This window comes from Medicago truncatula, chromosome 5, assembly GCF_003473485.1.
Source record: "Medicago truncatula cultivar Jemalong A17 chromosome 5, MtrunA17r5.0-ANR, whole genome shotgun sequence".
Lineage (NCBI taxonomy): Eukaryota > Viridiplantae > Streptophyta > Magnoliopsida > Fabales > Fabaceae > Medicago > Medicago truncatula.
In genome coordinates, this window is record NC_053046.1 from 24,837,270 (window position 1) to 24,863,050 (window position 25,781).

Here is a 25,781-nt window from a genome sequence, read left to right on the forward strand (position 1 = left end):
GACATTTGTGTCTCATATACTCAACGTCTTAAGATTTTGTATATCAAATTAGTGTCTAGATCTCTTGGTAAGCTTGGTTACTTGAACAAGTGTTAACATTATTAAACATTGGTGTTGCATTTTTTAGCTTTAAAAGAGCGTTACAGTAGTTGCATTATAAAAGTAATACATTAATTGGTGGTACATTGGTGTTGAGTCTTACATTGGTTGCCCCTCTTTGTATCTGGTTTTTCTTTATTTTTATATAATTATATATATTTTGCCATTAAAAAAAAAGTAGATGCATTATAGAAGGTTCAGCCATTCCACCATTGCCAAAATCAGCACGAATTAAATGGTTGGACGACGATGAATACTTGGGAAACACTATTCTGTCAACAAAATGCAAAGATGAATTTGCGACAAAGATTTGCAAATTTAACAGCTGCAACACTTCCACGAGTAGCAAGTAAAATCCGAGGCTTCCTGTAGTTGGCATCTGTTCCCATTCTCGATCCTCCAAATGTTGTCTCAGCTCTGCCTCCCGAGCTTGGGCTTCAGCTTGTTGACGTTGATGTTCCTCATTTTGTTTTTGTTGTTTCGACATTTTGTGCTTGAAGCTCACGCACTGCCTCGATCAGTTGAGCAAGTTGGGAGTTGACATCGTCTTCCAGCTCGGATCCAGATGATGTTCGGTTTGATCTTCGTCCTAAAATGGACGAAGGTTTGTTAGTGAAGCTAGGTCATTGAAAAGTTTTACCGTAGCCCCGCGGTGGGAACCAACACCATGGGCCCCTACGCGCGTCCATTATCCTACCAAAAAAATTACACCATTATTAAAATATGATCGAAAATCTTTCAAATCAATTTGTAAAATATCTCAAATTATAGTATTTAGCCAAATAAAAGACATTCAAATTATAAAATGCAGGTGCATAGTACAACAAATATAAAAATTAAAGATTAATTAATTTTTGCTTTTATATAAAATTATAATTATATAGCTATTTATGTGCGGGTTGCAGACAAACTAGGGATTAGAGTGTTTGCACCCGTATCCATATCCATTTAAATTTGTAGGTAAATACCCGAGCTGAAGCCCGAACTCGTTAATGCATATGTATTTACCTCACTCATTGTAAGTATTTTTGGTGTATGCCTAATAGGGTTGGGTTTAATTGTTTTCCCTAATAATATCTAACTACCTTAATAGAGTTTCAAGTTACTCCAAAAATACTAATTGAAAGGTATTTGCAATACACAGTTGAGAGATGGTTAAAGGTAAGATTTTTCATTTCATATGTGGCAGATTGAGATTTGCGGGTTTTGAAATGTTAATGTCTAACAAGAGAATTTGAACGAGTGTGACAGAAATCATCTGATGCAGTTCTTGAAACGGTTATAATTTGAAACCAGAGATTTTTACAAAGATGTTAAGTGTTAACTATCCACCGGTTAAATTCTTATTATAGGAGGGGGTTTTGGAAACTAAATCCCAGATATCATATCTTTGGAAGTGACTTAGTTATTCTTGCATGGCTACAATCCATCCATCATCTGTCAACGCTTCATCAATAGAGGTATGCTCAATTTGAGAGATTAGTCTTATCAAAGATTCATTCCTGAATGCTGAACTTGTCCTTATTGGAGTATCTTTACTTCCAATTATTAGTTCCTCTGGATGAGATGACTTATATTTGAAGGTGCTTCTAGATTGAGCAGCTTCTTCTGAATTATCATGGGCTTCTTCTTCTTCAGAATCTCCAACTTCAGTATTTCCTTCAGGAATTGCATCTATAATTGGAACTCAGAAGGATTGGCTGGTAATGACAGGTCATCTTACGTTATTATTCGCATGTTTTTCAGTCATTTTCGATAGGTTTTATTAGCAAAAAGGAGAAGTATTAGAGCGATTGCCTATGATTTCGGAACTTTTGTAATGTTTTCTATATTTAAGTATGTAATTCTAGTTTCCCCGAAACATGGCCATTTAAGGGGGGTGGGCGGTGGTTGAAGTAATTCACGAAGAAATCATGCAAATCGGCAAATCAAGAACATCCGAAGATTTGTGAAAACTTTCGGAAGACCAAGAATGAAGATTCAAGTGAGCATAGAGAAGTCTCTTGGAATTGTCCTTGAGAAATTTGTAATCAGTTGTGACTATAGTGAAATCCCTTGTAAGTGCAAGGGGACTGGACTACTCCTAGATTGCAGGAGAAACCAGGATAAAATTGTTGTGTGTCTTCTTTCTCTCTCCCTATCTCTTTATATTTGTGTTTTGTATCTTATCCGCTGCACTCAGACTTTGCATCAGTATCGGTACACCTTAGATTCTAATCAGACTATTAAACCAAAGAAAAAGAAAGCCACGAAAATTCTTGCACAATTCACCCCCTTTCTTGTGTATTTTTCTCACCTTCAAATCCTAGATTTTTTTTGTTTACTCCCGTATTTGTTTTTGCACCAGTCCTTTGATAATCTATGGTACACTCACAATTTTGAGTGTACCGGTACTCTTGTTTCACAAAATATATAAATTAACGATCACTTTAATGAAATAAAAAGGTATTTTTCAATATTCATATTTTAAAAAACATCATTTCATAAGAAAAACCATCATTTCATTGTTTATAATGATCATATTAAAAAAATTACATTTTGTCATAAAAAATAATCAATATTCATTGTTATGAGTAATAAAAATTATTAAAAATTAAATTTTATTTCGTCGAAGCTTTTGGTAAATAAAATTTAATTATCTTAGTTGTCAATGATAGAAAATAGTAATTATTTTTCTTCAAAAAAACAACTCATTTATTATTAATTTTACAACTTGGTGTACCGATACACCCAAATTTATTGGGTGTACCATAGAATTTGCCTATATATATATATATAGGATGTATCAAATGAGAGGACATTTTAAATGAGAAATGAGAGGGATAAATCTCAACCCTTAGATTAATCTTTATTGTTCTACCTAATTTTAAAAACTACAGCCTATTTTCTTTTTCATTCCCCTTTGTGTGCTTCTTCTCTCCGCCGTTTTCTCTCCCTGTTGCTATTAGGCTTTCTTTTTCAGATCAAATCTAGTTTTTAATCAATAAGCGAATCCACTTTTGGAATCACACCAAAAAGAAGTTTGAGTAATACGATTTTTTTTTTCATTCTGTTCATCTTTTAGATGTAATCTACTTTCAATTTAAAGAAGAAGAAAAACAATCTTTTCAAAATCTTCATGGATTTCGTTTCGTTATATAATGCTCTCATTATAAAATTTCCTCTCACTTGATACACTCTGTATAGTCAGATCCGTTGATATCAGGTGTCAACGGATTCGTTGACACCAAATCTTAATCGTTAATTTCATTTGATCAAAAGGCTAATATTTAACCACTTAAAAGTAATACCATATTTATTATGATTTTCATTTCCTAATTTGTTGCATCGAATTCTCTCTCTTTTCATAATGAGATTGTAACCTGTATAATTGCATTCTACCATAAATTAGCAAGATTAAATTAACAAGCATTATTATGTAAAAAAAAAAAATTATGCATTGAACTTGTTGAACAAGTAGAACAGCACTTCAATTCATCGGTGGCAATACATTGTTGTTATGAATTTCATGTCCTCAATACGGTTGACTTGCCATTATTTGTGCCAAATTATTTTTTAAATTGCTTTCGTTCAATTTTTTTCCTTTAAAATTTTTAATTAGTAGAAAAACATGAAGGCCATTTTAGTAACATAAGATTGTAACAATAAAAAATAGCATAAGATTAAGAAGAAGAAGAAGAAACATGGCTTAAAGAAAAGGTTGGCATAAGATTAAGAAAAAGAAATAATGGAGCTTATAGAAAACGAGTTATCATCTGCAAATAGAAAAGGTTGAATCTTGGCATTGGAACAAAATGAAGAATAAGTAATTATTATTTTTCTGAGAAATTAACCCTTTTTTTATAGAAAAACTTTACTTATGTTTGCTGCACACATAGAACAAAGTTATTAATGGAATGTAAATCGCAAATATAGAAAGAGAAAACCGATGAAATAAATTAGGAAATGAAAATCGCAAAAAGATATTCTACATATACTCTTATGTGGTTCACATTATATTCTTAATGAATAAATATAAGTCTTTAGATCAAAAGAAATCAACAGTTAAGATTTGGTGTCAACGAATTCATTGACACCTGGTGTCAACGGATTCTGACTTATATATATATATATATATATATATATAGGGGGCATATCCTGTGAGAATGCATTTCTTATATGAGAATCGTGAGAATATTTATGAACCCTCTGATCAAAAAGAGATGATTGAGATTAAAAGCCTCATATGTGCCTCTCCTTATTCTATTCCCATTCAACTTCATCTTCTCCAACCCACCATAGTCTATGATGTTGTTCTCCTACTGATTCTATAGCAACGCCTTCAAATTAAAAACAACTCTCCAGAAAGAAAGAAATAAATAAAATGCAGATGTCTCCTTAATGTCACGGAATTTCAGTTTTTTTTCCTTTCGATATTATGAAAAACCATCAAAAATTAAAAAAACACCATAATAATTCAGGAGATTTATTGTTCTTGATATAGCCAAATTGAGAATTACACTACAGAGAGAGATCATAGTCAATTGGAATAAAAAAAGCTAGCAGTATGGGAAATTTGGGGAAAATAGGATTTGGGAAATTTCTACCAGAATGGAACTGATTTATTTACAATTCAATAAAGAAAAAGAGGATTGTTGCTGGATTACTATCAATTATACTGTTCGATCATTTCCAAAAACGGAACGTTGCAATTGAAAAACTTTGAGGGTTGGAGAAGATGAAGTTGAATGGGTTTATGAGAAGGAATAGAATAAGGAGAAGGCATATATGAGGCTTTTAATCTCAATCATCTGTTTTTGATCAGAGAATTCATAAATATTCTCACCATTCTCATATAAGAAATGCATTCTCACAGGATATGCCCATATATATGGGGTTTGTTAGGATAAACTCATTAATTTTTATTAACGTGTGTTTTAATAAATATATAATTAAAAAGTTGTTAAATACATCTTAAGGTGAATGTTGCTACAACACTCCTTTTAAAAAAAGAAGTGGGTGTATGTTAGCAACTCCTACAGACATTTGCTAGAATACACCCACTTATTTTTTAAAAGGTGTGTTTTAACAAATTATAACTAAAAAGTAGCTAAATACACGTGTAATTTGCTAAAACACTCTCACGTAAAAACTAGTGGATTTGTTCTATCAAATCCATATATATATATAATATGGTATTGCTATAACACACCCATTTATTTTTATGAAGGTGTACATCAGCATACAATACCTTATTATTTGGACACTAAAAAAACTCTTTTCTCTCTCTTTAATTGTTATCTATTAAATGTCTCTAAAGTAATTTTCATACCCAATCCCCATTTTCTCTCTCATGTCTCAGCCAGAGGATTTTTGGTTCAAAGAAGGAAGAAAATCTAGTTCATGTGGTTCTTTGACATTTAAATGATAACTTTTTGTCCTAACTTACTATTTTTTTTTTGAAGCAACCTAACTTGCTATTTAACTGTTGAAATAATAATAACTGGTTTGTGTTGAGTTTTTTTTTTTTTGGTAAGATTTATTTTTTCTTTTGGTACAAAGCTGAGTTTTTTTTTTAATGGTACAATATATGTGTTAATAACAAAGCCAACGTCAAAAAAATATAAATAACGTTGCAATTGTTGGGTTTTTTTTCTTAATGCCAAAGAGGAACGAAAAGTACCAGCTTTTCTTTATTAAAAAAATAAATGTACCAGCTTTTCTTCTATCCACCAGAATGATTGGCCGAAAGAAATGAGAGCAAGAGAGAGAAATTGAGGTTTGGGTATGAAAATTACTTTAAGAGGCATTCAATAGGTCACAATTGAAGAGAGAGAAAAGGGTTTTTAATGTCCAATTAAAAAGGTGTTACATGCTACTGCACACCTTCCTAAAAATGGATGGGTGTGTTATAGCAACACCGATATATATATATATATATATATATATATATATATATATATATATATATATATATATATATACTTCCTTCGTTCTAAATTGTATGATGTTTTGGGCATTTCACACATATTAAGAAATGTAATTAATATGTGTTGGAAAAAGATATTATGAGTTATTTTATAAAATTATCCTTAATAAATGATATGAGAAAGATAAATGAAAGAATTGAAAGAAGAAAAAGTAATAAATAGTTAAAGATATAATAGAAAAAGTAACATTAATATTTCATTGGTATTATAAAGTGACATATAATTTGGGATAGAGGGGTATATATATATATATATATATATCGTGTGTGTTTCAATTGCTGACGTGTTCTGGTTTGGGCAAAATAAAAGCATTCATGAGTGAAAAACAACATAGATTTCACCTGAGTTCCCATCGAGTACCACAATCGAAGTCAAAATCCATTCTCTAAAAGGCTTCATAAGTTGTATGAGTATAGTTTCATCTTGCATAACTTCTAAACGAATATTTTTTAATAATTATAATCAATACAGTTCCTTCTTAGAAGAAATAATTTAACTAATGGACTCTTTCATCATGAAATATGACTTGAACTGTTTCGAAAATTAAAAGTGTATCATTTTTCTTGGTGGAATTATATTGGAAAGAAAAAATAATCTTATTATTATATTATTTAGTGCTTTGTTTCATTTCATTACCAACATCTTCGAGTAGAAAGCAATAATTGCAAGGATTGTAAAATTATAAATTATAAGATAAATATAAAAATACAATTATTGTGTGCGTGAAGATTAACTAGATGGAAACCATGAAATATTTTTGTATATGGTATATATTTCATATATTTATTGCTAGCATAATTGCTTGTTCTTCCATTTACGGAGTAAATCTACTTTCTTCCTTTCGGAATTGGAAATGGTATACAAAAATCATTAATGCATTCATACCAGATATTCTCATCAGTCTTCAATGTCTTCATACAATCAGCAGTAGTGACACATGGTTGAAATGCTGTAATGTAAAATTGAGTAAAATAATGTTACTAAAAAAAATAAAAAATATTCAGTAACTACAAACAAAATAAGGAAATTTGAAAAGCTTGAAGAAGTAGCTCACCATAAACATTCTTTGGACCAAGAAATAGGGTAACCAATACAATAAAAGTAATAACAAACATGAGAGTATTAGACATATTTTTATATCTTTACATGTTACAAATAGAATATGAGTTGATGATCTTATAGTGTAGAAAGTGTGTGTTGTGCTAAAAACAATTAAATATTTTAATAACTTAACGAGTTGTTAAAAACCTTCATACATTTATAAATTGTCTCTTAAGGATATTAAGGTGTAGTGATTGTCTCTTTAGCACATCTAATATATGGGTAACATAAAAAAACTTGGTAATAATTAATAATCATTTTCTAATTAACTTTTCAACATATGGAAATATAAAGGGGAAATTTTAAAAAAAATGTCGTTCATGCATAATTATAATCACAAGATAATTACACACAAGTTTAACATATTTAAGGATTTTTTAAATATAAAATCATTTTATCACTAATAAAAAGTAGGCTTAATTACTCTTTTGGTTCCTTAACTTATTTTTTGATTTCGTTTTGGTTCCTTAACTATTAAAAGTTTCGTTTCGGTCCCATAACTTATTTTTGGGTTTTCTTTTGGTCCCTTAACTATTAAAAGTTTCGTTTTGGTCCCTTAACTTATTTTTTGGTTTCGTTTTGGTCCCTTAACTTATTTTTTTTGTTTCATTTTGGTCCCTTAACTCTAATACATTCATCCTAACATAAAGGACCAAAGAGGCTGACGAAGGAAGAGTTAAGGGACCAAAATGAAACCAAAAAGTAAGTTAAAGGACCAAAAAGAAACTTTTAATAGTTAAGGGACCAAAATGAAACCAAAAAGTAAGTTAAGGGACCAAAACAAAACTTTTAATAGTTAAGGGACCAAAACGAAACCAAAAAATAAGTTAAGGGACCAAAAGAGTAATTAAGCCTAAAAAGTATACAGAATTGTAAATGCATGATTTCTTCATCATTATCATTGACATAAATTATTTGATTTACTCCATGTCCTAATTTGGATCGAACTCTTCTTCCTCTGAATCATCGACTTCAGATACCATATCATATTAAGCTGGCAAAATTGAGACCACATTGCATATGAAGTCGAAGTCTGGTTCTGAATCCATAAACTTTGAACCCAATTCATCATCTTCATCAGAATCCTCTTTGACTAGGGGAAGAGACAACCTTTATTATGTTGGTCTTCTTCTTGATTCGACCATTCTTTGACCATCATTTGGGTCAACAGTTTGTCTTCAAGGCTTGCAGCAACGCCTTTTTTGGACCTCTGGTACCTTCTCCATTGAGTCCTTGTCATGGGGTTCTTTCCTTTGTAGTTGTTGTTGTAAGCATACTTCTTTGACTCAAAGGCAGTACCATTTTTGTTGTCAACAATAGTACTATTGCTTCTTTTCACCACATTGTTCTTCCCATGTTGCACATTCTTATGGGTCGACTGAACCCATTTCTGGTTAGGTGCATAAGGAACCAAAGCTTTTCCTTTACCACCTTTGTTGACGTAATTGGTGGTAGAAGAGTTATTAATGAATGGAACTCTTTGTAAAGGAAAACTTAGGTCTATGATCACCATACCATTTCCCTCTTTTCTTAGGGTTTGGGATAGAACTTTCAACGCCTTTAGTTGCCTCTTTGTCAAATACAGCACTACATCGAAGGCAAAACATTACCTCATAATTCTTCAGCCTACATCGATTGAGGAAGTCAATCAATTCTTCTTCAGCTGTAGGATAGGCTGTCTTTAACTCCGCGTCGAACTAAGGCCTATGGAGTAGTCTTTTCGACGTATTCTGCATCTTTAGTGATGTCCACCATTTGACATTCTGCAACATCGGCCTCTGCTCCTACTTCTGCTTCGACAAATAGATTTTCGACAATATCAATGATTGCTTCGACCATATTGCAGCCTGTAATATCAGTGTACATCATACTCTCATCTTTCAAAGGATCAGAGTCTACTTGCATTTGAGGCTTTGGTTTGTCTCTAAACTTCAATTTGCCTTCATTGAGACCTTTCTGAACCAAATCCCTGAAAAGGGAACATCATGAGGTGTTATGTCCCAAATAATTGTGGTATTTACAAAAACCTATTTTCTTACGTTGCTCCAGTAGTGGGATTTTTAAATCCTTAGGTGCTACCACTTGACCATCAGCAACTAAGAGATCATAAATCTCGTCGCATTTGGTTACGTCGAACGTATATGTCTTGGGAACATATCTTTCATTGCTTGGTTCGATAGGATTATTCCCATCTGAGGGCCTTAACGATTTACACGTATAAGGGGCCCCTGGTCTTAGTTCAGAAATGTCAACCTCCTTTGTTTCGACATCGCCAAAGGCTATGTCGAATTCTTGGTTGCTTCCGTCTGATCCGATATAAGAAACCTTTTCTCTTTTGTCATATTTCTGAGTTCTGGATTTCTCAGCCTTTAGTCATTCGACTGCCTCTGTCAAATATCGTGTGATATGTTCAACAGGAAACTCACTGATATCACCTGAAAATTTGGTGAACTTAGGAATTTTGTAACCCCTAGGAAGTTCAGACTGTAATACCAATTCCGACAAAGGAGAAACAAAGTTTGGCCTATGTAATCCAATATTTAAACCATTTTGAGCCATTATATTTTCGACCAAATTGGCTATATTGTTATGTGCTCCTATGTTTTGTTGTTGCACATTCCTAACAACTTCATCGGCATCATTATTTATATCTAACAAGACCACCTCAGGTTGACCTTGAATCATTGGTTCGATCGGTTGGGGTCGAGGAACAGGTTGTGGTCTCTGAACCACTGGTTCGATCAACCGCAACAGTTGTTGGTTTTGGACCTATGGAACCGGTTGGTAAACAGGTTGTGGAAGAGAAAAGAAACCTATTATCCTCCCCATTTATTTTGTTAAAGCTTGGTAACTCCGTTTTTTTTCCGTATCAAAGGATTAAACACGATACCAATTTGTTGTGTCAACAAATTAACCATTTCGTGATTACTCTCATCTATTTGTTGTATTAACAAGTTCATCGAACCTGTCGTTAAGACTGGTAGAGTATTTCGACCAAAAATGCTAGAACTTGAAGGACTATGTATGTTGTGCATTGTGAACGGATTTGCTTGGTCTGCAAATGCTGACGCACTATTATGTACATTTGTCATTATCGAAGTTGGCATACCATACAGTTGTTCCCTAGGAAAGTTGTGCATAATTGTGTTTCGATCATCAAGTTGAGGCCTAGCTAAAGGAGAACTTGGAATATTGGTAATTGAAGGAACACTACCAGTGAATGGGGGAACAAAGGTTCCTATTTATGGTTGTGTCATTGGAGAGGACGTCGAAACGGTTAAGGGAGCAGTTACTCCCATTTTCGACGAAACTAGCATAGCCATGGTTTCCCCCACATAGATTGACACGTTTAAATCTCTCAAAGGAGAAGTCGCTTGTAAAGATTGTGCTTGTGAAGATGATTGTGAAGAGGATGAACTAGCACGAGCCATAGATTTACCACTTATCAAATGCATACACAAACAACTTGGTGTTACTTGCAATATCAAACTTGTTAAAATGCATTGCATTAAAAGTAAAGTGGTCTACAAATCAGTTTACATACATTCTGTATAACTCATTTTCCTAGACATCGGTAGTTTGAGTGTTGTAGAATTTCTTTAAATGATTTGCGACCCATTTCCGACTTGGAAACTCTTATTTATACCTAAAAAAATAAGTGGCAGAGCACTAATCCCATGATCAGCACTTTCTCCATCTTGGACAACCGCGTGTCCCCACATTTCCAATAAGGGGACCACTCTTGATCTTGAAATCATTTTTTCCCGCCTTGAATGTTTCAGTTCGATATGATTGCACTTTCAGCCTTGTTCTTTCGAAATGCTGACTATGCGCGCTCGACATGCCATCTTGTCGAAATCCTCAAATTGAAATGAGAAAGCTTTCGATTCCTGCAAAGTTAAAGGTCAAACAAGTGTTGAACATATTTAATGAGTCTGTCGAAATTACAGGCTAACACTAACAGAACACAAATTATGCATAAAAGACGACATATAACCACATCATGATAATCAAAATATCAAACACCCAACATGTTTCATTCTTATTTCATATTGTTATCATGTTTGTAAAATCATTTGCAATTTATCCGATTAAGAAAACTCATTTTGACAAAGTTCGTATATTTTCACAAAATCGCCTATTTTGACATTTTCACACAATTCATCATATTTCAAGCATATAAATACTCAATTCAATCATAAATTATCATATTATCATGAATACAAAATGTTGTGGGTTCCTCCTCACCTAATGATAGGGGGCAGGAAAAAAAAACTATTTGGGATTATAAGTCAACTGAAAACTTTGTGAAAGCATGTTTGGAGCAAGTTTCCAAGCGAGAACGTGTTGGTGCGAGCTTTACAAAAAAAGGGTGGAAAAATATTATGGCCCGATTTCATAATTTAACCAGACTGAAGTATGAGAAGGCTCAATTAAAGAATAGGTATGACAGTCTGAGAAAGGATTGGAGAGCATGGTATAACTTATTTGGGAGAGAAACTGGATTAGGGTGGGATCCGGTGAACAACACTGTTGTAGCACCTGATGAGTGATGGGACACCAAACAACTGGTATGTAATAGAAAAAATTGTTATTTCGTAAACCTTAGATATGTATACCCGTGTTTCTTATATGATGTGAGTTATGAAAATGCAGGAAAACCCTCTTTATGAAAAATTTAGGAACAAGGGGCTTCCATTCGCCAATGATTTAACCACACTTTTTAAGGATGTAGTGGCCAATGGAGAGTACACTTAGGCACCATCATGTGGGGTATTGCCATGTGTGTTTGAAGATGATGATAATGATGATAATGATGTAGTGGCTGTAGAAGGCTGGCGATAGCGAGGATGCAAGTGTTGGAGCAACAACTGAATTTGCAAATATTGGACTGAATTCTTCACAAAAAACCGATGGTCAAAAGAGTGGTGAGAAGAGGAAAAGAGCTATTAGAGCAAACAAGCCAAGTAAGAAAAAAGCAAGTGCATCATCAAAGCTAGCTGAAGCTGTTAGTTTAATTGCAGAGACATGTCGTTCTCGCAATGATGTTGTGGGTAATGCATCTATTGGTGAAGTGATGGTTGAGCTATACACCATGGATGAAATCTCAAATGATCTTTATTTGCATGCTCAGTGTTGCAACTTGCTGATGTTTAAGCCTGCAAGGGAGATTTTTATTTCCCTACGAGGTTCAGAGGAGAAGAGGTTGAATTGGCTTAAGCATACAATTGATAACCCATTGTCATTCATGACTATGTAATTTGGAACCTATGTGACTAGGATGTGATGGGAATTAAGCTAGGAAGTACTATAAATTAAGAAGTAATCTATGAAGTACTAGTAACTATGAAGTATTGTTATGTTTAGTCTTTAATGTTGTAATGTTCCGTTATCTTTAAATTAAGAAGTAATCTAGGAAGTACTAGTAACTATGAAGTACTATTATATTTTTCTTTTCAATTAGGAAGTAATCTAAGAAGTGGTAGTAACCATGAAGTACTCTTATGAAGTACTAGTAACTTATGTAATTTTTTTATCCCTTAATGAAGACTTATGTTGTGTGATAATTATGCTCGTATTTTTGGTTCACTTATGTTGTTTTTTTTGCTTCAGTTTTAACTGGTATTTTGGCTCTGATTTGCTGGTTTCCTTGTTCAGTTTTTACCACCCTTTTAGATTGTGTGAAAGGATTGTCCAGATCATAGTTATTTGCAATGTTGTTATGATTTCTGCACTATATTTGTCACTATATTCGGCACTATATTTGTTTTAGATTGCAGTTATTTGCAATGTTGTTATGATTTCTGCACTATATTATGCACTTGCTAGTAATGTTTAATTTTTAAAAGACCATTCACTTGCTGTTAATTGGACTGCCTCTTCCTTCTGGTGTTTCGGTCTGCAGACATAAGAAACATAACATGTGGGTTGCACTTGGTAGTTTGCTGCAAAATGCACAGATATACACAATAAAGAAAACTAACATATGGGTTGCACTAGGTAGTTTGCTGTAAAATGCAATACATAAGAGTTACTTTGCTAGAAACTTATTTACATTGCTAGTACCTTCTACAAAGCTCCTGCACTATATTTTTCTATAATTCAAATGCCATGATTTCTGATTGTTCTGATCATTGTTATGTTTTTTATGATTTCTTATGTTTCAAAGCATGTTTTAGATTGTGTGACATTCAAGATAGCTCCTGATATATTAAATTAATTTTTTTTTTTTGTTTTTTCTTACTAATTGTTTACCTTTGACAGTAGCCAAATCTCATTGCAAAATGAACTATTGGAATGAAGAATCAAATGAAGACGATGATTTTTTTGAACAAGCTTCTTTAGTGGCTGCACTAATGGGTGAGTATGTTGTGAAACATTTATGTAAAGAGCCATGTAGAACTAGTGAGCTAACAGGGCATGCATGGGTGAAAGAAGTATTGTAAGGAAATCCCACTCGTTGTTATGAGATGTTTCGAATGGAAAAAAATATTTTTCATAAACTTTGCACTAAATTAGTTGATCATGGTTTAAAGCCCACTAATCACATAGGAGTAGAAGAGATGGTTGCAATGTTCTTACTTGTTGTTGGACAGGAGTGGGTAATAGAATGATTCAAGAAAGGTTCCAACACTCAGGAGAAACTGTGAGTAGACGTTTTCATGATGTGTTAGTTGCTTGCTTGAGTTTGTCCATAGAATATATAAAGCCTCAAGATCCTTTGTTCCGTGATAGTCATGCAAAAATTCAAAGTGATCCACGGTATTGGCCATTTTTTAAGAATGTCATAGGAGCAATCGATGGTACGCATATTCCCTGTGTAGTTAGTGCCAATGATCAAACTAGATTTATTGGATGAAAGGGATATCCGACACAAAATGTAATGGATTTATGTGATTGGAACATGTGTTTTACTTTTGTTTTAGCTGGATGGGAAGGTACTGCCCATGATGCTCGTGTTTTTGACCATGCTCCCACAAATGCAAATCTAAATTTTCCACATCCTCCTCCAGGTATTAATATTATCCTTTACAACTTATTTATTAGTATTATTTTTTACAATTTATAATTTAATTTATTTTTAGGTATGTATTATTTGGTGGATGTCAGTTATCCAACACCGATGGGGTATCTTGAACGTTATCACCTCCCTGATTTTCGGCGTTCTCATGGGTTTGAAAATAACAACGAGGTATTCAATTATTATCACTCAAGTTTAAGGTGCACAATAGAAAGAACTTTTGGTGTATGGAAGAATAGATTTGCAATTCTACGACGCATGACTAAATTCACAATTAAGACACAAGTTGAAGTCGTTGTTGCAACAATGGCTATACATAACTTTATTAGAAGGAATGCTGATATGGACGTCGATTTCAATCGGTATGAGGATGAAGACATAACCCTTGATCATGATGATTATCGTAGACCAGTTAATTTTGATTTATCTCAAAAGTTAAATATAGCTTCCTCATCTGAGATGAATCATGTTCGAAACTCGGTTCGAGGTCAAATTATAAAGTTCAAGAAAAATCATTAGTATTGTAGTAATGTTTAATTTTAAAAGACCATCCATCAGAGATGAGATAGCAGGATGCAGTGAGAAGGCATATGACTATCTTGCAAAGAAATACCCTCTTTGCAACTCATCAACCAAACACTTAGTTATGCTAGGGAGTTGGAGAGGATTGTCTCAAAAGAAATGGATGCAATGGATTTTGTGTTTTCCAACATTGCTAATATTGTCTAATGAAATTGTTTAGTTCTGATTCAATGTGGAACTGTAAAATGATTTTATCTCTTTATTTTGTTCATCTGGGTGTTGTATTTTTCTTTAGTGTACCCTTTTCTTTCTTCTTTACAGTGCTCAAATTCATTATATGCTTGTGTTGACTACTATATCGTAAGAATTGGACAATTGATGAATTTCAAATCCATTGGAAGGTTCATATTAAAAAAAATTATATATATTCCCTACATGCATTTTTATTTGAATATTGTGTGATTAACAATTATATTAATTTAGTAATTTTATTGTTAGTTAATCAAAAATAAATGAAGGATGAAAAAATCAAATAAATGTAAAATTTGATATATATATATATATATATATATATATATATATATATATATATATATATATATATAAACACATACACATACATACACACACACACTCACATTTTAAAGTCCATTTTGATCTTTTACACATCTAAAAGCAATTCTGACTCAAAACATGCAAACAACATTTTTCATACTAATCACTTTTGTTTTGAAGGTATCCAAACATAAATCACTTTACATTCAACTCACTTTTAACCAAAATCAATTCTACCAAGATCAATTTTTTCCACCGCACAACCAAATACACACTAAAACCAGTATCATTTGATGAAAAACATAGAAGCTATTTTCAAACTCCATCAATATCATTAATATTTCAGGGAAAAAAATAAACAATCATAACTAAGGTCAAGGAAAACAAAAGAAATAAATTGTTTTTTATTTAGGCATTTTATCAAACACATCAAATGCAATGTTATCAAAATTGAATTAATAGATAGAAGATGAGTGTTTGAGCTTACCCTTGAGTACCAAACACTGCAACTATTTGGCTATTTGCTTGTGTTCCTTTTCCTGCGTGTTTAAGAATGAAAGAGTGACAAATGAGCCAACCTATATATAGAAGTTTGTATGAACAGAGAGTAACAACATAGTTAATGAAACTATGAGGTTGGTGACTGATTTCTACAAGTTGTAAAGAATTATGATAAATGGAATTGATTAGAGGTTAATGAAGTTGTGAGGTAGGTGATTTGTTTGGTCTTTGGATCATATTTGCATTCAAATTTTGAAAGGAGTTATGAATTCTGATTAGATGGAAAGTTATGAGGGATGTGAAAAGCAGCACAAATCAAGGGCAAAAAAAGAGATTTTGATGGAAGGCAAACCTGGAGTTGAAGAAATCGATTTTCAAAAGCTATGAATAGAAGCTTCACCTAGAATTGAGTTTGAGGAGGGAAACGTACGGTGGCTTCATCCAGTTGAGAGAGAACCAAACACTCGAGAATCACGTTGGGATGGTTGGAAGCGCTTTTTCCACTTTTCACTGTGTAACCAAACACTCACTAACTCTAGAGGCACATTCTCAATATGAATCTGTTCTTAGATAGGTGTGTTGGTGTTGATATGAGTTCATAGATTTTTAATTAATTATATTAAATTAAATTTGAAGTCATACAAATCGCAACAACCAGTAAAAAAATATTAATTTTTGTTGGTTAAATAAAAATATTGATTTATGAACGAACGAATAGTGCATCGAATGGCTGGTCCGTTACAATTTATATCCCCTTTTTGTTTTTTTGAAGAAATTTATATCCCCTTTTTGTTGAGTAAATATTGATTTTTTTTTTTTTTGGATTTTTTTATGAATGTTGTTGAATTTGACATGAATATGAAGAAGTGGTGGAAGGAAGAAGATGAAGGAAGAAAGAAAAAATTAGGTGTTGGCGGTACACTGTAAATATAATGGACCTGCAATCGAATGGTTGAAATCATATCAAAAATATTAAACATTAAAAAAACTAACGGAGGGGACCAAAATAGTAAACTGCAGAAGATTTATGGGATCAAAGTGAGACATTTTATAGTTAAGGGACTAAAATGAAAATAAAAAATAAGTTAAGGGACCAAATGATGTATTAATTTAAATATATTTAATGTTAGAAATTTATATGTAAATATTGCCCCCATTATTTAAAATTTTTGGCTCCGCTTCGGGCACACCATTTTACTTTTAAACTTCTATAGTATCATATGCATATAATAAAGCCAATTTCAAAATATTAATAACTACAGTCTCAAGATATTTTAAGTTAGTTAATGTAAAAGGTTTAAGTTCAATTTTTTGCATACTAAATATCATGGTAAACTTAACCTTGAAATATTCACCAAAAAAAATATAAAAAAATCTAACCTTGAAACGAGACAATTTCCCATCAACAATTTGGTGGACTCACTCTATTCACACTCAATTCAAATTGAAGGGATCACTACAAAGGATTTTTCACATTTTGATTGAAAAAATAAAAAGTTTACCTGACATACGACATATCATATGCATGCTTAAAATGGCACAACAAGAAGGTCCTACCATAATTACCATATTATCCTTTCCTTTCCCTTTCATGTCTTGTAAACAGATAAGCATGGTCCCAAGAGCTATTAAAGAGAAAGCACTACTTATTTACACGAATGGGGCAATGTGATACTAGCATCCACTTACTCAAGTTGTGTACTTGACATTAATGTAAGTGATCTAAATCTAATGTAAGAATTGCAAAAAGACCATGAGTGCATACCAAAATTATAAATGCACATTCCACTCCTTCAAAATTATAAATGCCGATCAATTTTGTCCTTTAAATTTGTAACCAATTTAGTCCTTTAATTTAACAATGTCAATCAATCTAGTCTCCTTCAAAATTTTCAAATTATCATTTTAAAGAATAAAGAATTTTAGTTTTTTGTAGTATTATGTTTGTTGGAGTAGATGTTTATTTTGATTGAGGGACTAAATTGATCGATGTTCTTCAATTTAAGGAACTATTTTTTTTCAATTTCAAAAACTTAATTAAATGTTGATTTACTCATTGAATAGCACAAATAATAAACCAAAAAAAAAGGAAGTAAAGCGTGTTCAAATTATTGCCTTGTTCTTATTCACATTTTGCTTTTATTTTTTGGCTAATATAATTCACAATTATGGTAGAATCGAGCATTTACATGCTGAATAGGAATAACAAAATTCAGTGTAACCAAGATATAAATTGAATATGAGAAAAGACAACTAAAAAAGAAAACATGAATCAATGTCTTGTTAGCTGGTCTTTGTTTCCGAGAGGAATCTTGTTAGATTGAGAGGGTGGTGATTCCCCCCTATCATCACCATTTTTCATATCAATGTCACTGGCTTCTGGTTTGGGTTTGTTAGGCTCATTTTGTGGTATAGTTCGCGTCAAAAACCTGTGTATCATCTCATAACTGGTGAATGTAATAACAGCTGAAGGGGTTGTTCTTAATAGATTAGTAGCACAACCGCGATAAAATCCCCTAATGCCTTCCTTTTGAAACACCTTTTTAGTGCAGTCAATAACCCCGGCATATTGAACTCCACTACTATTTTTCGCTTGGCCTTGCTCTTGCAGCCGGGAACGTATTACCTCGTGTGGATAAGTCATTACAGAGGCAGTTACTTTTGAAATTGATGATGCGATTGCAACACTCCCAGGATTTAGCTTGTCGACAGTTGTGTTATCTGAAACATTTAAAATCCTCATTGAATGAGTTATGTACTTATTTCAAGGATTGCTGAATATATAAATAATATAGTGTTAGCATTTTGTACCTTTTTTGGCCATGTATAACTTTATCTTTTCATATGCTGGGAATTGAATTGCTACATGACTTACGCCAGCTAATGAAGGCAAAATACCACTGCATAAAAGGAATATAATACGATCACAATTCAAAACTAAACACACAAGAAACAAACTCAACTTATATCACTATAAGTTTTATTTCTGTAGCTGTCCAGAAAAAAAAATCTGGTTTCTGTATTGAACTTGGTGATGAAGTTATGTACACATTGGCTGCGCCGTGTATATTAATACAGAATACATTTTCTCCAGTCTAAAGAGGTTTCATTATTATTTTATTCTGTCTCTGTCCAAATTTGGAATCAACCATTGTTATTTATATCGCTGACATCACTTTGTGAAAAAAGGCCTGGGTTATCTTATTGTTGCTGAAATGATTGGGTGAAGGAAACTGCATCTATTCTATAATATTTCTTTTTTCATAACGTAAGATTAACAAGTTATCTGCTGTCCACTATTCATTGGGAAAGAAATAATTGCAAATAAAATATTCGATCAAACGATTAACCATAAATTAGGGAACTAGAAAACATACCTATACAGTCCTCGTAGGCCTTCCTCATGAGTAATCCTTGTCAAAGCGGAGAGAACACTCTTGTAAGGAACTACATTAGGCCTCATACCTTGTGTCTGATAGGTTTCAGAGAGAGAAAATGAATTAATATCCAACATAGCAAGGGCATATATAGGCATCACTGAATAAGTGAAATAAAGAACTCATTTTTTGATAATAAATCGTGGTTAAAACAGAAAGAGGTACAACAACCAAATACAAGTTAAAACATAATACAGCAGAAACTATTCAATTTAACTGATTAGTTTGGCTCGCAAATGCACCAATAAATATATGGAAGATTGAGAGACATCATCGACAGTAAAAAGGACAAAGAAAAATAACAATAGAAAAGAACGTAAATTCCTATTTTTACACATATTTTACCAAGATTAAGCGCATGAGAAGCACTGACTTACTTGAAGTCTTGTCTTAACAACCCACAATGGGTTTGTAGATATTGCTGTTGCAGCCCCAGCTCCAGCAGCAGCTATAATATTTCCAATAGTTGTGAGTTCGTTGCAACCCTCTGCGACAGTATTACCAACAAATATCGTCATAAAAAGTGGTAAATCCAGCAAATATACTCAGGATCTGAAGTTAGTAAAAAACAACACTTAGGATCTGAGGTTAGTAAAAAAAAAAATCAGGATTTGAGGAAACCAAAATTGGAAATAAGTTTGACAAATCTGGTATCATACTCCCAAACTCTCCACTTCACATTTACAGAAGAAACAATGCAAGTAAAAAGAAATCATCATTAAGATAATATTTACCATGTGTCCGAAGCAAGCCCTTTATTTGCTCATAACATGTGAAGTAAACCTACATTTGAAATGAATTTATTGTCATTTGAAAATATATGAAATATGAAGAGAAGCTATTACAATTATATGATTAAACAATAAATGAGATTATTCATCTTCTAATATAAGAGATATGATTAATCAATCAATGCAAGACAACTGGAAGATTAACATTCAGAAGATTCTTCACACAAATGCAAATGTATTTGTTGTGTTACACATCTAGGGCTATGCAAGAAGGAAAAAGATGAAGTCATCTTATACGATTATTTTTTGTCATGAGTTGTCAATTTAGACCTTGAAATCAACTTGGTAAAATGGTGCTATAAAACTAAAGTACCCAAGAGCCGTAATTTGAAGGTAATTACATTCAACAATAATTAAAACTAAGCAGTCAGAGACAGAATATTTCACTACATTCCATTATGAAATTAAGCAAACAAAGATATTGTAAACATTATGTCTGCAAGTTGGTTGGTGAAGACTATCATAGAGAGTGGATAGAGGATTTTATGAAAAATAAGATTTGATGTGGACATTATTCAGATCATGAAGTTATCAATTATGTCTTGTCTTTGTTTGTTAATATTCGTGTATATGGTATCGCAAGTGGGAATACATGCAGAATGCTGAAACAAGACATAACGGAATCAGAATAGAAATTCATCCAAACTCCTATTTCACAGAACATAGCATCTTTTACTGCAATGGACGCCAATCACAATACAAAATGTAGTTAGAAAAGGAACAGTAAAAGAAACTCACTGCCCAGTTTGGAAGCAATGCTAGTATTGTTGGTGAAAGGCCACGGTACAATCCCCTGAAGCCTTCAGTCCTAACTATATTCTGCAAGCTCGTGACAATGACACTACCTAGGAGAATAGCAAAGGTTAGGCTCAAGAAACAATCACTCAACAAATGCACCTCGTAATTTATTCATACTAAAATAGTTCTGCTATAGTAGTGTTGCATATATCAGTGATACTTAGAATCAGTGTTGTCAAATAGCGGATATAGCGGCCCTATAGCGCTATAGTGTAGCAGAAGTTTGACAAACCACTATTGTTCAGCGATACATGATTTAGTACAAGGTGTTGTCAAATAGTAGCAAGTGCAGTGTTGTCTATGGTGGACGGCAGTCCATAACTGAGAGCCAAAATTCCGCCATACCAGCTGCTATGTGGCGCCGTCATACTGTATTATGGCTAAAATCCCGCCATATTGGCCGAAATTGGGCATCATGGAAAGCCAAAAAACCGCCACTGCTATCCGCCATGGCCGATATTTGACAACACTGAGCTATTGCAGCACTAAAGCACGATTTGAACAAACTGCTATGCTATGTTCCGCTATCCGCAATTGACAACATTGCTTTGAATTGAACTATTATAACTCCTAATCAAGTTTCATCAATACAATATACATAAATCCAACATCAATCTCAGCATTGTCCATGACCCATTTACTATGAAGTATGGACACAGACACAAACACCGGACATGACACGGAACACCGATAAAATTGTGATAAATGACACAATTCAATGTAATTGCATGTGTAGTTTCGGACTGTCGAGTCGAACACCGACATGTGTCGAACGTCTTCGATCAGAAGTGTCAGTGCTATAGAGCCAATTAAGCAATTAACAAGAAGTGTACCTTTCTGCACAGGTGGAAGGCCATGAACTTGTAGCCTTGTCTTGATCACATCCAATGGACACACAAACGTGGCAGCTATTGCCCCTATAATAACATCACAATGTCAAACCAACCATTCTAGAAATCACATGAAAAACATCACAAAATTGAACAAACACAAAACCAGAAGAAAAAAAGTAAAATTTTGAGAGAAACCCATTAAAGAAAAACACAAAAAACGAAAAGGGTCGAAGCCAAAAAGAACAAAAAATTACCAGCAGCAGCACCAGCACCAGCGTTGGAGATTAAACCTCTGATATTATGACTAGTACCAGAATTTTGGCAATTGTTACTCATATTAGAATCTAAAATCACCCTTTTAATTGCAATTTAACAAAGTTAATTAACGAATTAAAGCAACTTAAATGGTGGAAGAAGCAAATTCACATGGTAGATCTTAACAAATTTATCTCATTATATAACATTACATATGGTGAAGAAGAAGAAGAAGAAGAAGAAGAAAAAAGGGGGTGTAGAAAAAAGAGAAAAATGAAAAGGGGTGTTGAATTGAATTTTTGAAGGTTGAATTGAATTGAATTGATCTAGGAAGGTGAGTTAAACGTAACGTGTAATTTGGGAATTAAGTGCGAAATGAAAGAGCGTGGGAATTTGTTCGGTTTTTTCTCTCTGGTTGAGTCGAATTTGTACGATGCAGATGTCACTGTCACTCACTGTAAATTCATGAACCAGCTTTCAATTGCCGACTCACAAAATGAATCAAACTTCATCTTACTTTTTAAATTTATTATTTTAGTCCTTATCAAAAATTTATACTTTTCATTTTTTATCTTACTCTTAAAGTTTTTTTTTTTTTTTTACGCAAATCTTATTCTTTAAGTTAATTTTGTTTATTTATTTAGGTTTAATACATCCTCCGGTCCCTTAACTTATTTTGTTTGTTCAGTTTGATCTCTTAACTAAGAAACGTCTTAAATTAGTCTCATATGTATTCTTCTGTTACTTATTGCGGTCCTCTCAATTAGTATTTTAATATCTATAATATTTTTGATTTGATTTCAACTGTTTGATTGCAAGTCCGTCGCATACAGCACCGAACCTTCAACATCTAATCTTTTTTTTTTTTTTTTTTCATCTTCTTAATCTCCATCAACATTCATAAAAAAATAAAAGACCATGAAAAAAAATCCTTAAATAATCAACTTTTAAACCCAAAAGAAGAAAATCAATTTATCACCCACCTCCATCCCTTCATCTCTCTCACATCAGCAACACCATTTTTTTTTAACAATTTCCATATTTTCTAACAACAATCTTTTTCATCTTCTAATAATCTTCTCCAAATGCAAAACCATCAAAGTTACAATCTCTATTAGTATCCTTGTGTGGTTTCCTCTTCTTGTTCCTTTCATAAATAACTTTCAAAATTTTCAATTCTCTGTAAAATTTCATCGTATACCCATAAACATAAAAATGAAGGGAAAATAAAACCTTGTGTGGATTTTCGAATTCTGATAAAAGAACCGTCTTCTTCATTTTCGAATTATGGGAAATTGTGAGAATTGAGAATTTTGAATTCTGAAAAATGAAATTGTTGTTGGAATTTTGAGAATTTAAATGGAGGGTTTTGTTGAAGTAGAGACAAGATTTAAGGTTGTGGTAATAGAGAGAGGTGGTGGTGGTGTTGACGATGGAAGCGTCCTTGAGGAAGGAATTGAGAATGGGTATTGAATAATATGTGTTATGGATTTGAGTTCAAAATTGAGATTGAATTTTTTGGGAAGTGAATAGAGTGATTAGGCTTTGGGTTTTTGTGTTAAGAGAGTGAAGGACATGATGGTATGGTGATTCAGGAAGAAGAATTTTTCCAGAAGAAAAAAAAGGAGAAGAAAAGATGATGACTTACATTGTTGTTTTTAATCTTTCTTTTCTTAAATTTGAGAAGATGATGAAGAATTTAATTTTATTGTTTTGAAGATGATAAACAAATTTTATATTTTTTTTATTTCTAGGTTTTAATGGTTGAAGATTGATGAAGGTATATGTAGATGTTGTTGAAGATGATGAAGAAATGAAAGGAAGAAGATGAAGAAATGGGAAGAAATTGATTGTTGGCGGTTCACTATACGATATAATAGACATGTATGATCTACTGTTCTCATTTATAGACAAAAGATCAAAGGGTTAAAATTAAAAATCTATTAAGATCTATAGTGGACCACCTATCATGTTGGTTCACCTTAGATATATAGGGTTAAAAACTAACGGAGATGACCAAAATAGTAAACGGCAGAAGAGTTATGGGACCAAAATAGTAAACGGCAGAAGAGTTATGGGACCAAATTGAGACACTTAATAGTTAAGGGATCAAATTGAGAAAATAAAATAAGTTAAGGGGCCGGGAGATGTATTAAGTCATTTATTTATTACTAAAGTAACAACGGGTGCTAAACATGAGAATAGGATGGATGAGGTTGTTAGCATTCTACACACAGTTCAAAGAGTCGTGCATAGCAATGTTATGTCTGTTAAATCTATGAATGTTGTGTTTATGAAGATTGATTTTGTCATTCAAAATGATTTAGCGATGCAACTAGTTGTTTGTTTGCTTTTTATTCATGTATAAGTAATTTTTGTTAAAACATATTAACTTTTTTTTGACAAACATTAAAACATATTAACTTGTTAGAGGATTTATGTTAACTTTTGATCTGACCTTTTTAAAATCCTGATCTAATTTATTAATCGGTTTAAAAGTCTAATTTATTTTGAGGATTTTAAATAGAACATTTGGTCTATTTATAAAAAAACTATTACATAAATAAAAAAATTTAGTGTCTATACATCCAACTATTTTTTTTACTTTATATGCATATATTGTCTATATATCCAATAAAATTTTATGGAACTTGTACATCCATTTTGTATAGCCTAATAAGCATATATTGCATACACTTATCTATTGCCTTGTTTTTACTTTCTGATGCTCATTGGGTTCTCTATTTTGAAATTTAAAATGACATGAGAATGACAAATAGTAAGAGATTAAGTGTGTAACACCAAAAAGTATTTGTATTTGTTGGAATTGGAATAAGTGAGTAACACCAAAAGTTTTGTAACTCATCATCCCAAAGCCTACACAAAAGGACTGTCAGACCCATTGATCTCGAAACCTACTACCAAAACAATGACGACAGTTCCTACAATGAATACCATTTGGACACGGAATCTGAAACTGTAACCACCATGCTTGATGAACTTACCACCTCTACTACATTCTATACTTGACGCATTTACTTGAATGTGAGAAAAACACAAAAAGAGGATGTTGAACTGTGTTGGCTTTTTCAAAACTTTTTCTTTGTGTTTTAAAACTGGTCAGAGTATGATGAGTTCAAAGTCTGACTGAGACTTTGTTTGGAGTGGATACATCAAATACAAAGATAGATAGAAAGAGGGAGAGACAAAGAGATGGGGAGAGAGAGAGCAGACAAAAATCAATTTATATTGGTTCCTCCTACAAACCATGACTAGTCCAGTCCTCTTGCACTTCCAAGAGATTTCGCTATAATCTCACTAGATTACAATTGTTCAAAGACACTTCCAAATGCTCAAGCACACAAGCAAGAGACTTCTAATGCTCAATCACAATTGAAAGAGATTTACACTGCTCAAGCACACAGGAAAAAGACTTCTAAAGGGTTACAAATAAACAAGATTTCTTCTTACACTTGATATACAATCAGAGGTGTAAACAATACAATACATAACAGACTCTTTGATAAACACTATTTTGTGAAAATTGTTCATATTTGACTTATAATTATGAATTGATAAAAGTTGCTTGCTGAAAGATTAATTAAAGGTACAAAACACAAGAAATGAACTAAAAATATTGTTAATGAAAGGGTGTGCCAAAAGGAAACGAAAATTATGTATTGGGATTAATTTTGGCAATGAATTGAGTTGAAAATGAGAATTTGGTTTTGAATTGGTGTTTAGGCTGATTTGTGGTTTCAAACAAGAAATGGAATGGAGAGTTTAGGAACGCCACACTTTCTAATCTTAGAAAATGATAAGTCTATGGAATGAAGTTCACCCCAAGAAAGGATTCTTGATATGATCAATACAAGGTCCAATCCAGAACCTAAAGAGCA

General features: G+C 32.7%; 3 protein-coding genes and 1 long non-coding RNA gene across 4 annotated transcripts; 2 read left to right on the forward strand and 2 right to left on the reverse strand.

Moving 5' to 3' along the window:
• Nucleotides 1-146: 146 nt before the first annotated feature.
• LOC11406056 (uncharacterized) lies at nucleotides 147-7,354 on the reverse strand. Its single transcript, XR_003012251.2, has 3 exons — nucleotides 7,123-7,354; nucleotides 6,410-7,017; nucleotides 147-792 (listed from the first exon to the last, which is right to left on the reverse strand). It is a non-coding gene; the product is annotated as an uncharacterized lncRNA (long non-coding RNA).
• A 4,200-nt stretch (nucleotides 7,355-11,554) lies between these two features.
• LOC120580666 (L10-interacting MYB domain-containing protein-like) lies at nucleotides 11,555-12,429 on the forward strand. The gene is made up of 3 exons (XM_039834703.1): nucleotides 11,555-11,689; nucleotides 11,826-11,900; nucleotides 12,001-12,429. Exons 1-3 carry the CDS (start codon nucleotides 11,555-11,557, stop codon nucleotides 12,427-12,429), a joined length of 639 nt encoding a protein of 212 aa, XP_039690637.1.
• A 1,350-nt stretch (nucleotides 12,430-13,779) lies between these two features.
• LOC120580667 (uncharacterized) lies at nucleotides 13,780-14,709 on the forward strand. The gene is made up of 3 exons (XM_039834704.1): nucleotides 13,780-13,972; nucleotides 14,096-14,182; nucleotides 14,255-14,709. Exons 1-3 carry the CDS (start codon nucleotides 13,780-13,782, stop codon nucleotides 14,707-14,709), a joined length of 735 nt encoding a protein of 244 aa, XP_039690638.1.
• A 3,159-nt stretch (nucleotides 14,710-17,868) lies between these two features.
• LOC11405157 (nicotinamide adenine dinucleotide transporter 1, chloroplastic) lies at nucleotides 17,869-22,387 on the reverse strand. Its single transcript, XM_003614507.4, has 8 exons — nucleotides 21,882-22,387; nucleotides 21,628-21,711; nucleotides 20,735-20,841; nucleotides 19,940-19,988; nucleotides 19,583-19,692; nucleotides 19,146-19,240; nucleotides 18,580-18,668; nucleotides 17,869-18,489 (listed from the first exon to the last, which is right to left on the reverse strand). Exons 1-8 carry the CDS (start codon nucleotides 21,961-21,963, stop codon nucleotides 18,041-18,043), a joined length of 1,065 nt encoding a protein of 354 aa, XP_003614555.1. The 5' UTR covers nucleotides 21,964-22,387; the 3' UTR covers nucleotides 17,869-18,040.
• Nucleotides 22,388-25,781: the final 3,394 nt, after the last annotated feature.